The sequence below is a fragment of the Alosa pseudoharengus genome, unplaced genomic scaffold (genome assembly GCF_046254945.1).
Source record: "Alosa pseudoharengus isolate Yale_2024_CS ecotype anadromous, Long Island Sound unplaced genomic scaffold, YU_APseudo_1.1 YU_APseudo_1.1_scf_11, whole genome shotgun sequence".
Lineage (NCBI taxonomy): Eukaryota > Metazoa > Chordata > Actinopteri > Clupeiformes > Clupeidae > Alosa > Alosa pseudoharengus.
This window is the reverse complement of record NW_027468576.1, coordinates 26,073,098-26,088,814: the sequence shown is the minus strand read 5'-3', so window position 1 is coordinate 26,088,814 and position 15,717 is coordinate 26,073,098. Positions and strand designations below refer to the sequence as shown.

The 15,717-nt window shown below is 40.7% G+C and overlaps 1 protein-coding gene across 2 annotated transcripts; it reads right to left on the bottom strand.

Moving 5' to 3' along the window:
• Positions 1–626: 626 nt before the first annotated feature.
• il12rb2 (interleukin 12 receptor, beta 2a) lies at positions 627–15,709 on the bottom strand. Of its 2 annotated transcripts, none has more exons than XM_076278612.1 (16): positions 15,475–15,709; positions 15,011–15,135; positions 14,526–14,780; positions 13,841–13,955; positions 13,411–13,571; positions 9,335–9,477; positions 8,679–8,823; positions 7,940–8,004; positions 6,474–6,684; positions 6,091–6,282; positions 5,710–5,805; positions 5,416–5,574; positions 5,071–5,211; positions 4,130–4,235; positions 1,672–1,756; positions 627–1,563 (listed from the first exon to the last, which is right to left on the bottom strand). In XM_076278612.1, exons 2-16 carry the CDS (start codon positions 15,060–15,062, stop codon positions 1,099–1,101), a joined length of 2,391 nt encoding a protein of 796 aa, XP_076134727.1. In that variant the 5' UTR covers positions 15,063–15,135; positions 15,475–15,709; the 3' UTR covers positions 627–1,098. The 2 variants fall into 2 exon arrangements, with proteins under 2 accessions (XP_076134727.1, XP_076134728.1); XM_076278613.1 differs by having other exon boundaries at positions 5,071–5,160.
• Between the last annotated feature and the right edge of the window lie 8 nt (positions 15,710–15,717).

Genomic DNA, 15,717 nt, shown 5'->3' with positions numbered 1-15,717 from the left:
ATAATTCTTCCCGACCTGAAAACATACCTGTATATGAGAACTTTTTGTTAACTCATTTTATCTTAGCCTATTTCTTCACATTATTTTATTTGACTGCTGATATTTACAGGGTCTTCCTAATTGAGAGGCTTTCTGAAATGAAGCTGATATTTCATGAATTGTAAATTAGGACTGTTCTCTCTAGTGAAACATCCCCTAAATGTTTTCACTCTGCTTAAATACAGAACTTTTATAGCCCATTAAATACTTAGTTTAGGTTGTATATTCTCATGGCCTCTCTTCTTTCCTAACCTTTGTGTTTCATCTTTTTTTGGAAAAGCTGATTCTTTTTACTCCATTGATATTTTTCTAACATCTATTTTAGTTAGCCTATACTTGTGGCAGTTTCACATGGTGTACTCGAAGTGGATGGATAATTGGCCACGAATGATTCTAGCACATATGGGGAGAACTGCTGTTGGAGCAGGGTTTTTTTCTTAGGGCGGTGGTGGTAGAGTACTCAGAAAAGTTGTGGGTTGAATTCCTGGCTTCCACCATTGTGCCCTTGAGCAAGGCACTTAATCCTGAGTTGCTGGGACAATGTAACAATGTTAAGACACAAAATAATTACAATTAGCACCCCAAAATAATGGGACATTGCCTGTTTACTCACTATGAAATTATTCACAAGTTTTCTTTTGCTAAGTAGAAGATATGTTGTGCAAAATGTATCTTTGCAGACAGTGGCTGATTCGTTTTAGATTCTGCGATTTTCTGTTTTCATATAGGCATCAACATAGTTATCAAGATTTACATGACCTGGTAAACTACTGTAGATATGAGAAATATTATCATGGCATCGACAGAAGCTAAAATAATGAATGTTACAGAGATTGATGTATACGGGCCTTCAGACATGCTTTGTCCACACAATGCAACCAATGTAACATAATTGGTTGTGAAAATGTTTGAATCCTGCATGTAGAAAGCTTCAAGTCATTGGCTTGTCCAAGGGAAATTGGCAAGAATTTCAATTGTCCATTGGTATTGTAGCTTTCTTGCTTGACACTGGCATAAAGTTTGTTAAGGCTATTGGAGTAATTCCTAGATGTCATGTTTTCAGCAATGCATAAAAAATGGTTCATCCAAGAAATTGCTACAGTCAATTTTCACAGAGTCCAAAGTAAGCTTGCCCCCAATGGAAACCTTAGGGTCAAAGAGCGGACAGGGAAGGAACCTTGGTCCATCCGTACACACGTCCTCTTCCTCTTGCTGCTGCTCTCCATCGCTCTCACCACTCAGCATCCCTTGTGAGGAGATGTAGTCCACAGTCACCTCTGTGTTCTGAGACTCTTGGGTCTGATAGGACTCGTGCGAGAAGCTCTTCAGGTAGGCACTAGGGGACTTGAGGCTGAAGGAGAGGCACACATCCTGTCCCTGCTGCTGACCGCTGCTGGTGCTGTCAAGGCCCATCAGTGCACCGGGAATCGAGCTCTCGCTGGGCATCTCCTGCACCTCCACTGTGTCCGGTTCATCCTCGCTCACACTAGAGTCACTCAGGTACAGTTTCAAAGTCATCTCACCCTGTGGAGAAATGGTGGTGGGGGTGGATAGGGGGGTTGATGTAAGATAATGGTATGATGGTATGAAGAACAAAATGTAACTGACACATAAGATAAATGGTATGCCTACCTTTTCACCTGAACACTCTTTGGCCCATTTACTGTTGGCTGGATCTGGAACCATGTCCGGAAGGAGGTGACAGCATCTCAAAAATCTAGAGTGAGAGAGGCCACAACAAATCGGATATCAGTGTCATAACCCAGTCACAGAGTTGGAGAGTAGAAATACAGCCAAATACTTTTTTTCATTTTTAGACCACTGCAAGGTAACACTAAGGACCTGATATCCGTATGTTCTCTTCTCTGTTCTCTGACTTTTCTCAAGAACATTTTTGAAGTTTTGTTGACTGTAAGCTAAACGCTCAATATTTAGGCTTGTATAAGAAAGTGCTCTTTCATGAATTAATGTTATTATCTTGTCGTTAGAGATGTCCGATAATATCGGCCAACCGATATTATCGGCCCGATATTAGCATAAAAATGTAATATCTGTTAATATCGTTATCGGATTTTTTTTGCCTTAAAACCGATAACATAATGCTTGCGTTACACACAAATAGTGCCTATGCGCTCCTGAAGCGTTTACCGGCGCACAGATGATGACCTCATCAATCTGCGTCTTGAAGCATACAAACAAGCGTGGATTGTCACTCCCCGATGTGAGTCGCTACCCGATGTGAGTCACGCATGCTCAGATTGATAGGTTTTACGGCATAACGCCAAGGGATCCGACTGAAATCCATAAAATAATTCACTTTTCTGTTTCAAAAACGTTTTAGCTATCTAAGATTGTTTGATTGCTAACGTTAGCAAACTCCATTCAAGTGACAGCCTTTGTTGTGCTTGATTGCTTACTTACTTGCCAGCAGTTAACAAACTTCGTTATGTAGGTACATTTTTATTGATATTACAGAAGTCTCTCGCTAGCAGGCTACTTCAGCCTCTAATCTAGAACTGACATTAGAGATCATGCCGTGAAAATGTGATGCCTTACGCTAAATAATACATTATTGCTGTGTAGGCTAATGTCATTATTCTGTGGCTAACAGCACAGGTAGTCGCAAAGTAGCAAAGTGACGCATGCGCGACTCACATCCGGTAGCGACTCACATCGGGGAGTGACATGGATGGCTGCAGTAACAAACTTGCTCGTGGCCGTAGTAGCCCCTTGCGTTGGCCGTGACGCCCCTTTGAAAATCAGAGGTTTACAGGCCACGGTGGCCTTGGTGCCCCCTTCTTTAAATATTCTGCTTTGCGTCCTACTAATAGCGATATATATTTAGCCTATGGCCTATGGCCAAATTACGCAGTGGAGAAAGTGACAGCGCAAGAAAGAAAGTGCGTCCAAATTAACCCATCCTACTCATCACACAGACATCACAAGTATCACACGAAAGAGCTTTTTCTCAGCTTTTAATCGATGTTAGCCGCTAATTGCTGTGGTGAACGGTTCGCGAGAAAAGTAAATATCATTCAATTTAATCATAAATTCTACCGAAGGTTTTGCGTCCATCTCCCTACCCATTCATCTCGGTGAAATACTTCAGAACCCTTCGTTTAACACATGACAAACCATATATCAGAATAAACAGCAGACCTTACCGAACAGAAAGGTGTAAAGCAGTCCCCTGTACAGTTAGCCGTTCCAGACTAATCCCGTTTTGAATTTGCAGTAAATTTCAACATACATGGATGTCTCCAAATTTGGGATTTAAGTTTTACACTGTGTTTAAATTGTTCCACATTATTTCATAACGGGCCAAATACAAAACAAATATTACAAATGTCGCCTAGATATCGGTAAATCAGAGGACAGCTGACTATAAGAGTTTGTGAAAGTAGCCTTCATGATCACAAAATGCTAAGCATGCATCTAGGCTATTTGAGTTTCTTAAAGCTGAGCTGTGCTTAAATTGTTCAATACATGATTTCATAACAGGCCAAATATAAAATAAATGTTAAATATAGCCTAGATATCTGTATATGAGGAAGGACGGGTTTAGAGTGAGGGTCTGTCTTGTCTGTAAAAACAGACACCCGTGACTCATATTTGTGCATTCATTCAATTAAGGTGATTGAGTTTTAGTTAAAGAAACAGTTCATGAAGAAGTCAATTTGAAAAAGTCAAATTTGCCGTATTTGTTGTGGGCATTGTCAAGATTCTCAGGGAGAGTGTAATCCAAACTGTTGTTTGAGACAATTAAAAAAAAAAAAATAAACATGGCACTTTTTCCCTAAATTAAGTTGAAGTATTTTTCTTAGTTTGCACAGACAATGTTAACATTTGGAAAGCCTTGTTGCATTCAAGAATGCATCCAGTGGGGCATCACAATAACATTAAGCATGTTGTGTTAATTCCATAACAGGAGATATGTGATGTTACCTAAATTAGTTTTGAGGAAAAATAACCCACATATCGACATCGGTATCGGCTGATATCGGAATCGAAATTTGAGAGTTGGACAATATCGGCATATCGGATATCGGCAAAAAAGCCAATATCGGACATCCCTACTTGTCGTCTTTACCTTTGGTGAAGTGAGAAGATATGACACAGGCACATGAGAACCACAAGAAAAGGCACAACACTGCAGCTGGCTACCAGGATCCCAAAGACCAGAGGTGAAGTTTTCTCTGAAATCACGAATAGAGTGGTTCAATTAAGGACAAGACAATGATAGAAGGTTGAAGATCTCTGGGAATTAAGTTCATTATGTACTTTTACTTATTCCAGTTACATTCACAGCTTACATTCACAGCTCGGATACGGTAAGGTAAGTTTGCAGAGTGGAGCATTAGCTCAGGTGATTTAGGCATAGATAGTACCGCAATTGCAAAAAAGTTGGGAAGCAGTGTAAAATGAGAATAAAAACTGCATATGGTGATTTGTAAATCATGTAAACCCTGTATTTAATTTATCTTTAATGGTTAAATTCCTTGTGCTGTAGGGTATTTCCCACAGTGGTCAATCAACAACCAAGCCTATATAAAGGAATTTTTACCAACACATTAGCTTATTTGTCATCTCCCCCAGAGTTAGAGAAGATGATATCCGTGCCAATGATACCCTCATCTCTGTGAGTGCAGAAACTCAGTCTGACACACTGTTAGTCTACATTAGCATAGCTCACTGAGGTGGTTGGAACTAACTAGTTCAGCTTATAGCTCCCAAAAGGGACAAAATAACTCCAACACTTACCTATTTACATGTTGTGACTAGTATAATTATTCAAATTTGTACAAATAGCAATGTAAGAGACTCAGCGATTTTCTAAGCATATGCTTACTTGGAACTATATTCTCATTCAGGCGAAGCACTGCTGCTTACAATTTTGCACATGGATTTGCAGAAGCAACAACAGGGCTTTTTGAGGTGCTTTGTGCAAATCACTCCGCCCAAGTAGCAGTGCTTCTGTCACTGCATAACCACAATGCACAAAAACAATTAACTTTCCATTAGGCAACTTACGGTGTTTAACGGTGAAGGAGTGGGGGTCTCCAGGTGGACTCTCTCCAGCTTCGGTCCAAGCAGTCATAAATACTCTGTACTGCTGACCATCTGTAAGACCAGAGACGCTGAAGTTTTTAGACATGAGCTCTGTCGACACATCTAGAAGAGATAAGGGCATAGTTTCAGCGGAGCCTATGAAATACTACAAGACTCCCTACAGTATATTCTACATTTTGTACTCAAGTAGTTTACAGGAGTACACTTAATTTCAATGTAAAATTAGTCAGGATCCCAGTGTTGTACCAGTGAGGAATTAGGGCATCTTTGCTTTGATCATTGCTGTTGAAAGTGTTTAGTGTTTACCATATTGGACACTGGTCCTTGGTCCTTGAACATAGATGGTGTACTTAGTGAGGCAACCCCTCAACTTTTGTCTTGGGATTGGCATCCATGTCACCAGCATGGTGTTGTCCACTGTGACCAGTGACTGAATACGATTAAGATCAGGGCCTTTCTCTGGAACTGCAAAATTGCTATGTTCAATATAGAGCAGTTGTATATAAATTCATATGGTTCTTTGGTAACACACCACAATTAAAGGATGAATCTAGCTTGAAAGATTTCTGCAGATACAGTATGTTTTCCATTTAGACTTACCCTTAGGCTGAGGAGAAATGTAAAATTCTGCCTTTCCTCTTCCGTCTTTGAATAGAGCGTAAACTCTGACTTTATAACACTCATGTGGCTCAAGACCTTTATACAAGAGAACAGTAACAGACAGGGGTGAGGCAACTGGAGATACTGAATAAAAAGGTTAAACTTACTTCTATTTGCTTTTATTATTCAGTTTAGACAACTGTTAAACTGTCATAAGATGGAAATGTACGTAATTTACAAACATTACAGAGGTACCGGTAATATTGTTCCAATCCTCAACAAGTGGGTTGTAAGAGGCTGCTCATTAATATACTGTAAATGTAAGGAAAAAAGCACATCCTTATTCTGTCTGACATCAAATTAGTGAGTGTGCACACCGACCTGTGATGTTGATACTCAGTTGCTCTCTGTTCAGTCTTTGCCACTTAAGTTCCTTATAGAATCTGCCAGCAGGGCACCACTCCACAAGGTAGCTAGTCACTGCCCCCACTGCTGCAGTGGCAGGCTTCTGCCAGGAGATGGCAATGCTGCCATCACTCTGAGCTACATGGGACACTTTCTGAGGAAGTTGTGCTGAGAAAAAGAACCATGGAAAACACTCATTCATTGAATATTGCTAATGGATTTAGACAAGACCACCATAGGACCACAAAACGGCCACTATGCATGGGAAAGAGCCACATCCAAACCACTGAACAGTACACTCCATGATACAAAAAGTACACTTAAAGAAGAATGAATTTAAGGGTTTGCTGAGAGCCTACCTCTTTCACCTAGTATGGCTATATTAGCAGGTGGAGAATAGCCTCTAGAGTTGAAGGCTGAGACGGTGATGACACACTGAGAGCACAGCTGATCAGTAACATTTGTGAACGTGTTTGTTACGTTCCAGGATGTGGTCTTCTTTGTCGTAGTGTTCTTAACTAATACTGTGTATCCAAGGATTCTTCCCCTGGCTTCTGTCTGATTCAGTTCCTGGGATCAAGACAGACAACTCACAGTATTTCATACACACCTGAGAACAAGATACCATGTAACATCTAATAATGTATGCAAATTGTAATCATTGAAATAATAACTTCAAGTGCATCATAAGCTCAATACTTCAACAAAAATAACACCTGTAGGTTAAGCGGCGTAATTAAATCTACCATAGAACCTGAGTGCCATGTTACTCTCCATCATTGTGGGCAGAACAACAAGGATCAAGTTATATAGACGTTTCCTCTCTGTGACTTGTAAATTTGGTATTTATTGTAAACTGAAACTCCTGAGATGTTGGACATCTGGTTTCAAACTAACACGTCAGATCACATTCTGGGTTCACACTTCAATTCACACTTCAAGAGCCGCAGGTAGCAAGTGGCTTTGGGGGATGTCTGTGCCTGCACTGCCAGCCCCAGCACATTTGGGCCACCATGCTTCATCTGTCTGTCTGTCTTTCTCTGTGTGTGTGTCCTTCACTGTACCAAAAGGAAGAAGCACCACAACACCATTTTCAACTCTGTCTGAAGAGCCTTGTCCAGAGCCAACATATAGCACAATGACTTTGCTAAAAAAAAAAAAAATCACCACACCATTTTCAGCTTATGAGAAAAAAAAAAAAAACAACCTCTCACACTTTCATTCTTCAGTTATGAGCGGAGATTTGGTCTAGATAGATACAATTTAGGTGCTTTTATTCAACAACCTTCCTTTCTTGACATCATGAAGGGAAGAGTTCTAAACGACTCATTCTTGTGTCACTGAATCATGTTTCCAACCCTAGGCAGCTCATAAACGAACTGGGTTTTGTGATTTTGTTGTTTTTGCATTGGCAGCTATCCCAGATACCCAAATAAATGCGTAAAAGCTCTGAGAGCTCTTTTTTTTACATGCAAATATTTATTTATTTATGTATGTATGTATGTATTTATTTTTGTGAAACTAATCAACTCCCTGCACGCCTAAGGTTCGTCCTTACCTTGACCCCAGCACACTGGATTTCTTGAAAAATCTTCACACCCACATATATATAAATAGTAGATGTGTAAGTCACAAAGAGGAAGAATCTATAATTTGACTGTTGTTGAACAGCTACCTGGGCAGTTTTGCTGTTCTGCCCAAGTAATGGTGGATATTGTGGCACAGGTCTTTTTTCGAAGACTGCAGTATATTTACATATCTACCTAAAATTATGGTTTCTTTTAAATACATATTTCTTCTGAATGTTCTTGGTAATGACTCATACCTTCCAAAGTAAGATTATCCAGGGTGATTCTTTAATGTACCAAATATCCAGCTTTTTAATTGGTGCTGAAAAAAAGACATACATGCTGTTAAGAAATCCATGTCTTTACTAAGCCTGGGTAAGATTTCTTGAAGGGTATATTTATGTTTAAAGATCATATATTGTAAAAACTGTGCATAGTGTGCTATGACTGTTCTAGGTCTTCACACTGATTAGCATCAACTCTATGTTCACAGATTTTTTTCTCAGGACGTGTGTCAGCAAAGACTAATTTTCCAAAAATGTTTTTCCATGCAATCAGATGTGTGTGTAAATCATGTAGATATTTATATCAGGCTATTGCTAAACCTGACAAATATAACTTATTTCCTTGCATTAGGCAAAAAACAAATCATACAAATGTAAAGCATATCTGTAACTACACAATGCAGGTTTAAATTCCTGACCAGCCATGACTATTTTTATATTTCTTACCACATCACCAAGTTCAGATTTAATTACATAACAATAGATGGCCTATTACTCTTTGCTACGTGCTATTGCACTGTGCAGTAGTCAGCTAATTGCAAAATCATCTATAATGGGTGATTATAGTTTTGGGGTAATTATTAGAGATTAAATCAAGCACATTCTGTACATATATGCATCTGTCTCATGTGAAATGCAAGTGCTAATAAAGCATTGACTCTTCTGTTCAGTTGTACAGGAACTGTTAAAACATTGTCATGAGAAGAATCACCTTCTTCCTCAGTCCGCTGGTTGAAACTGCTCCACTGGCTCCACAAACCCATGTGTGGTCTTAACTTCAATTTGACACGGAAATGGTAAAACACGAAGGGCTCCAACGAGATAGAGATGTTCCAGTTGTGGTTTGACTCTGTGCGCTGGAGAGAGATTTACACCGATCATCAGACCACAGCTGCTCACTCTAATATTTTCATTGATGAAAAAGCATATGAACACACACACGAACAGGAATGAGCCCCCGGATGTGCAGTGATGTCACCCAAAGCTTGTTTGAGAAAAAAGGTCATTTAACAAAATCCCCATTCTGTGACATTTCTCCCTCTCAGTCTGATTCACCAAAGAGGTCTTGTGGTGTACAGTTTGAGTAATTTCTGTGAGGGTTTTGTGGGCCCGCCTGCGCACCCTGAGTCAACTTCATGTTGATGCTGCTCGCCACTCTGCGTAAGCAAGCTAATCAGCTCATCTTGGCTGTATGCGCCCGTATTCGTCTGCTGGTGTCTTGATTAACCCAAGCTTCTCCTATCTATCAACCACATCATATGCACACGTAGGTGCACACACACACACACACACACACACACACACACACACACACACACACACACTTGTACACTACAACAGTTGATGCAGTGCAAGTTGTCTACCTACATTGAATAGCTGTGTAGACCAGTGCCCATGATTCCTTCTGTGTTGAACCTCAAGCATGTGACAGGAGCCCACGTTGGTGATGTGGAGGTGGCAAAGGCGGGAGGAACATTCTATCTGAGCCAGAACTGGAGGTGTGGGTCTCACTGTAGACAGAGGGAGAGGAGGTGATGTGAGTGGCCAGAGGCAGCCAATGAAGGGGTCATCCTCTTACTGGGCCATTAGAGCCAGTGTGTGGGCAGTTTCACGAACACTGCATGTCAGAAACAAGCTAGGCTGATCCTGCACCACTACAAAATGGACAAATTAAAGGAACACGCCACCCAAAATCAGTAGTGATATATGTTCTTACCAGGCTTGGAATTTCACCATTCTGGGGGCAAGGCCACTTGGCCTTCGGTTGGGCATATTTGGTGGGGGGCACAAAGGCCAAAGTTAACTATACAGTAGTAGGCTATAAAAATGATCAAAGTTGTATTTAGCCTATTCACTGCAGTACACCTGCATCACTGTATGAAACATTACAAAAACATGAAACATGACATTACATAGAACTGTAAATCATCTGATCATCTAATATTTACAGATATCTAGGCTATATATAACATTTATTTTATATTTGGACTGTTATGAAATCATGTATTGAACAATTTAAGCACAGCTCAGCTTTAAGAAACTCAAATAGCCGCATGCTTAGCATTTTGTGTACAGGGGACTGCTTTACACCTTTGTGTTCGGTAAGGTCTCCTGTTTATTCTGATATATGGTTTGTCATCTGTTAAAAGAAGGGTTCGTAAAGTATTCCACCGAGATGAATGGGTAGGGAGATCATGGGACGCAAAACCTTCAGTAGAATGTATGATTAAATTGAATTATATTATTTACTTTTCTCGAAAAACCGTTCAACACAGCAATTATCGGCTAACATCGTTTAAAAGCCGAGAAAAATCTCTTTCATGTGATACTTGTAATGTCTGTGTGATATAGGCTACTTCGCGAGTAATTGAACTGAGAATGGGTGAATTTGGACGCACTTTCTTTCTTGCGCTGTCACTTTCTCCACTGCGTAAAAGACTAAATTAATTTGCGCTGTAAATGCTAAGATTATTTTGACAGGCCACAGGCTAAATAAAAATCGCTATTAGTAGGACGCAAAGCAGAATATTGAAAGAAGGCCACAAGGCCACCGTGGCCTGTAAACCTCTGATTTTCAAAGGGGCCTCACGGCCAATGCAAAGGGCTACGACGGCCATGGCCGTCGTGGCCGCCGTGAAATTCCTACCCTGGTTCTTACCGTAACTTTCACGAGTTGAGTCGTACCTCTCCCGCGTCGGTAGGTGCACTCAAACGCTCTGTCGCGCGGCGCGAATGTGTTAGCATGTTGCTATGCTAGCGGGCTCTGCCGTGGCCGTAGAGAGAGGCACATAGCAGTATTCAAACACCTCCATGTTTTACCTACTTAAATACAGTTGCACGAGTAGTTGATGAAAAATGTTAGGGCACACAACATGAAACATGACGATTTTCCAAGCGAATAAACAGGAGAACTACAATGTGTGGCGCAATAGCACTTGGGAGTACTTCGACCTAGCGTGGTAATATTATTAACACCTAATTGTAGATCCTATCCACCACAGAGTTTAGAATCCATGCTGGATCGACCCTCAGCCTCTCCCTCCCCTATGAGCGAGAGAGGCACACACACTAGAGATGCGCTGATGGGCTATTATTTCAACCATAACTGCATAGCAAAACTTATCATCCATCAGCCATCCATCAGCACCAAAGTTTGTTGACCAATTTTCAAAACTGCACCCGCCCACCATCCGCTGGTTGTTTTAATGTAGGCTATATGGGTGATGCAGCGCTGCTGACGTGAGGCTAGAAAGCCCTTGCCTGTTCTAGAAAGACTGATCTAATGCAGCAAATATATTAAAAGGCAAAAGTCGTACATTGGCTAGGCCTATCCCCAGAATATCAGCAGCAAACTCAGTCTCTGTCGCGCAAAACAGTCTCCAAATAAAACGCACATCGGCCTGTTGCCTATTCTGCCAGCTTGTGACAATATATCGTCCAAAATGCTTGATTGCATTGCATTCTCCACATTTTTAGCTAAATTTTCATGTACCACATCAGCATTTTTGTTCAGTGAATCTTTTGTAAATTGCTTTACAATTACCGTCGGGCCCTTGTCAGCAGACTTCGGCTTGCCTCTTGCCATATTCACTCCTTGTCTTCCGATGTCATTTCTGAGTCATCTACAGATGTTCACCTCCCTAAATAGAACCAACTTCAACCTGTGTTATATCCTAGATGAGACTGCCTGGGTTATTTTGTTTAGATATTAGCCTAGCCTATATATAAAACACATAATTGTAGCCTACCATGCAGGGAATAGGCATTTAAAAGAGAGACAGAGAGTGATATGACTAAGAAATGACATCGGACGATGGCAGTGCGAGATGTTCAGAACGTAAGAGCTAAAACTTCTACAAACTCACTAACATCCACAGCGGAAAAAGAAGGTAAGAAAAATAGTCGGAAAACTTAGATGTGTAAGGCAAGCAAGCAAGTTTGGCGGTTGTTACTAAAAATGTGAACATGCACGTTGCATTGTTGTGCGGTGGACTTTCAGAATGAATGGAGTCGGAGTTTCTTTAATATCGAGGCGTCATATTTGTCCGATGGCCTGCTATAAAATGAATTGCGATGTCTGTCTAAAAAAGACGCGCTCGTGCAGTCAAAATGAATGGGAGTCTTTAGAACAGGCTTGTCAGTCAACCTGACATAACAGTGTGTAAAGTAGCCTATAATGTGAATGACTTGTTATTTTATCAAGGATTTCTTGCAAAAAATAAAGTACAATAGGCATTAATTAGTAGGCCAGGAGCATGCTGAAATTATGTGGCAAATTGCGTTTTTTATTACAATGATAAAATTGTAAAAGGACGTGACCGAAGCTGAGGCAAGCCAGGCAATAGGCCTATAGGCCCGACGGTAATTGTAAAGCAATTTACAAAAGATTCACTGAACAAAAATGCTGATGTGGTACATGAAAATTTAGCTAAAAATGTGGAGAATGCAATGCAATCAAGCATTTTGGACGATATATTGTCACAAGCTGGCAGAATAGGCAACAGGCCGATGTGCGTTTTATTTGGAGACTGTTTTGCGCGACAGAGACTGAGTTTGCTGCTGATATTCTGGGGATAGGCCTAGCCAATGTACGACTTTTGCCTTTTAATATATTTGCTGCATTAGATCAGTCTTTCTAGAACAGGCAAGGGCTTTCTAGCCTCACGTCAGCAGCGCTGCATCACCCATATAGCCTACATTAAAACAACCAGCGGATGGTGGGCGGGTGCAGTTTTGAAAATTGGTCAACAAACTTTGGTGCTGATGGATGGCTGATGGATGATAAGTTTTGCTATGCAGTTATGGTTGAAATAATAGCCCATCAGCGCATCTCTAGTGTGTGTGCCTCTCTCGCTCAGAGGGGAGGGAGAGGCTGAGGGTCGATCCAGCATGGATTCTAAACTCTGTGGTGGATAGGATCTACAATTAGGTGTTAATAATATTACCACGCTAGGTCGAAGTACTCCCAAGTGCTATTGCGCCACACATTGTAGTTCTCCTGTTTATTCGCTTGGAAAATCGTCACGTTTCATGTTGTGTGCCCTTACATTTTTCATCAACTACTCGTGCAACTGTATTTAAGTAGGTAAAACGTGGAGGTGTTTGAATACTGCTATGTGCCTCTCTCTACGGCCACGGCAGAGCCCGCTAGCATAGCAACATGCTAACACATTCGAGCCGCGCGACAGAGCGTTTGAGTGCACCTACCGGCGCGGGAGAGGTATGACTCAACTCGTGAAAGTTAAGGTAAGAACATATATTACTACTGATTTTGGGTGGCGTGTTCCTTTAATGTAGTCTTCCATCCTGAGTTTCTCAGCATAGTTGACAGGGCAGATATATGTCAGACAAAGTCTTTGCCTTGTCTTTGTGTTAGCAGTGAAGTAGTAGATAACCACATTGCAATGGAAACACACAGCTGGAGAGAACGATTAACATTTTACCTATGTGACTGAGAGTGAAATTAATGTCACCAGCAGCACTGTGTCCCAGTCTGTTGGAAGCCCTCACGCTGACAAAGAACTGAGTCTCAGAACCGGGATGGAACGTGGCTGAATGCTCCTCAGAGATGACGTCAGGGCTGTTGTCAGATGCAGTCCTGACACTGAAAGAGAATAATGCAGTAGAATCCACCAGCATGAACTCACAGAATCTCACTCCATGACATTTTTAGTTGCAAAGATGGAAAGCACGCTGACACCTCATGCAGTTACTTATGTTATTTGCACAGCTCTATGGTCGTGTAGCTGCTAAAATATATACAGGTGGGTCTCAGAAAATTCAACATCAGTGAACAAACTTAAAACATCCGTTATGTTGTTACCAGATCTTTGACATTTCTTGTAAGTGCATTTTGTTTCTGTTTCTGCTGACCTAAACTCTGATGTTGTCTGCAGGCCGGTGTCCTTTCCTGGTTTCCAAGTGCAAGTGACATTTCCAAATTCTCCGTTCTGCTCACAGGTCAGATTTTGAGGGACCTCAGGTAGGTCTGAAAGACAAGATGGCGTACTCCTAAACTGAGCAGCACCCTCTGCATAGCATAATGCATATAGACAGACTGATAGGTTATATGCTACTGAGATCACTTTGCATGTCAAGATTAGGTAGCATTTTACAAATACATATAAAGATTAAAGGCCTGCGAGCAACACTTTGGTTTCAACAGTCACAACCACATAGGCTAACACATAATGCGTTTCACTATTCAGTTTACTGTATCTACAACTATAGTGAAACACAGCCATTTTCATTTGACATACACTCTTAAAACAAATATGTTGAAAATAACACAACTTGTTTTGTTTTTAAACACATATCTATGTCCAGATATGAACAACACCGTTTGTGTTGTTTCTAACACAGCACTTTTGTTATTCATTTTAAGAGTGTGTTGTTTTATTTAACACATCTCTATGACGAGATAGGGACAACACACACATTCGTTTTAAGAGTGTACTTTATTATACATATTTAGAAGTTAGATGTGTAGCCTACCATGAATAACTATAAGATAAATAAAGACATGTAATGTTAAAACATAGTGTAGCCTAATACTTACATCCAACAACTATATCAACGCCACAGACCAGAGACTTCTCCGCACATTTGCAAGTATATGTGCTATTCCCCATTATTCCCTGAACCTCGTGCATTACTGTTGTGGCATTTACTCGTTGGTGACGTTGTTCGTGATTGGTATCGCGGTGAACAAAGATACTCTTGCAACCACCTTGAATGACGCAGAAAATGCTGAAATTTGCGCCCACTTCAACAAACTTGCCAAGGCTGGGATTTGCTTCGCAAGGACGCTGGGCTGAATAACACAGATTAACTTAATGAGTGACTTGTCATTCTACATTTAAATATTTCAAAACGATTTAGGCCTATCATGTATAAAATAATTCCACATGCACATCTACATTTAAACATTTGCCCCATTTCTTCCTGAACATAGAATTGCAATTTGCCATGTCCATCGATCATTGTTGAAACATAATGCGTATAACAGTGATTAGTCCTAGGCTATAAATTGATGCAACGAACCTTTGCAGATTCCTACTGCGCATAGCAAGAGGAAAAGTGCGTGGATTGTCATTGCAATACATGCCCCGACAGAACGCTGATCATCAACATGGGTCCACTGCACGTCCACATCCAGTTACCTACAACTGTAAGATTAGCGGCATTTTAGCCAGTTGAAATAAGCAACAACTGAAAAATATTCGTCATGGAAAATTACCAACTTTTCAGCAGTAGGCTAATCTTATGTTGAAATGAAAATGTGGTGAAAAACGAATACCAGGCTAATGGATCAGGATGATGACCCGCTATTATCAGAGTGAGTTCATCTAACTTTTGAGGTTTCTTCATTAAAGAACAAGAGATTTCGTCTAGTTATAGAGCGGCCGACACCCGCGAAAGTAAAATGCAATGTTTAAATCTATATTTAGTTGACTTGTTAAGTCGCCATTTTTCGTATTGGTAATAGAGGTAGATGTCTTACTCACACAACCCATACAGGTGGTAATGTCGACACCGTCTCCGACGACTTCATCTAGACCAATTGTCTTCGACATTAAAGCGTAATATGCCTTCGTCCATCATCCTGAGGTTATTTGGCAGTTCCCTGAACATTGTTTAGTTTCTGTTTCAGAGTTTCACTGATATCGACAGTACCATATTTGAGAGTTGAAGTCGTGCTTCTTGCCCCATCGAACGACTGGAAGTGTGTCTTTGGGTTGACATTTCAG

Excerpts from the sequence above, each read along its gene's own strand:
- il12rb2 (XM_076278612.1), bottom strand. The coding sequence starts at position 15,062 with ATGACAATCCACGCACTTTTCCTCTTGCTATGCGCAGTAGGAATCTGC. Across the intron at positions 8,005-8,678 it reads CCAGCGGACTGAGGAAGAAG|CACCAATTAAAAAGCTGGAT; the intron begins GTGATTCTTCTC and ends TCTTTTTTTCAG. Across the intron at positions 5,212-5,415 it reads AAGGACCAGTGTCCAATATG|ATGTGTCGACAGAGCTCATG; the intron begins GTAAACACTAAA and ends TATCTCTTCTAG.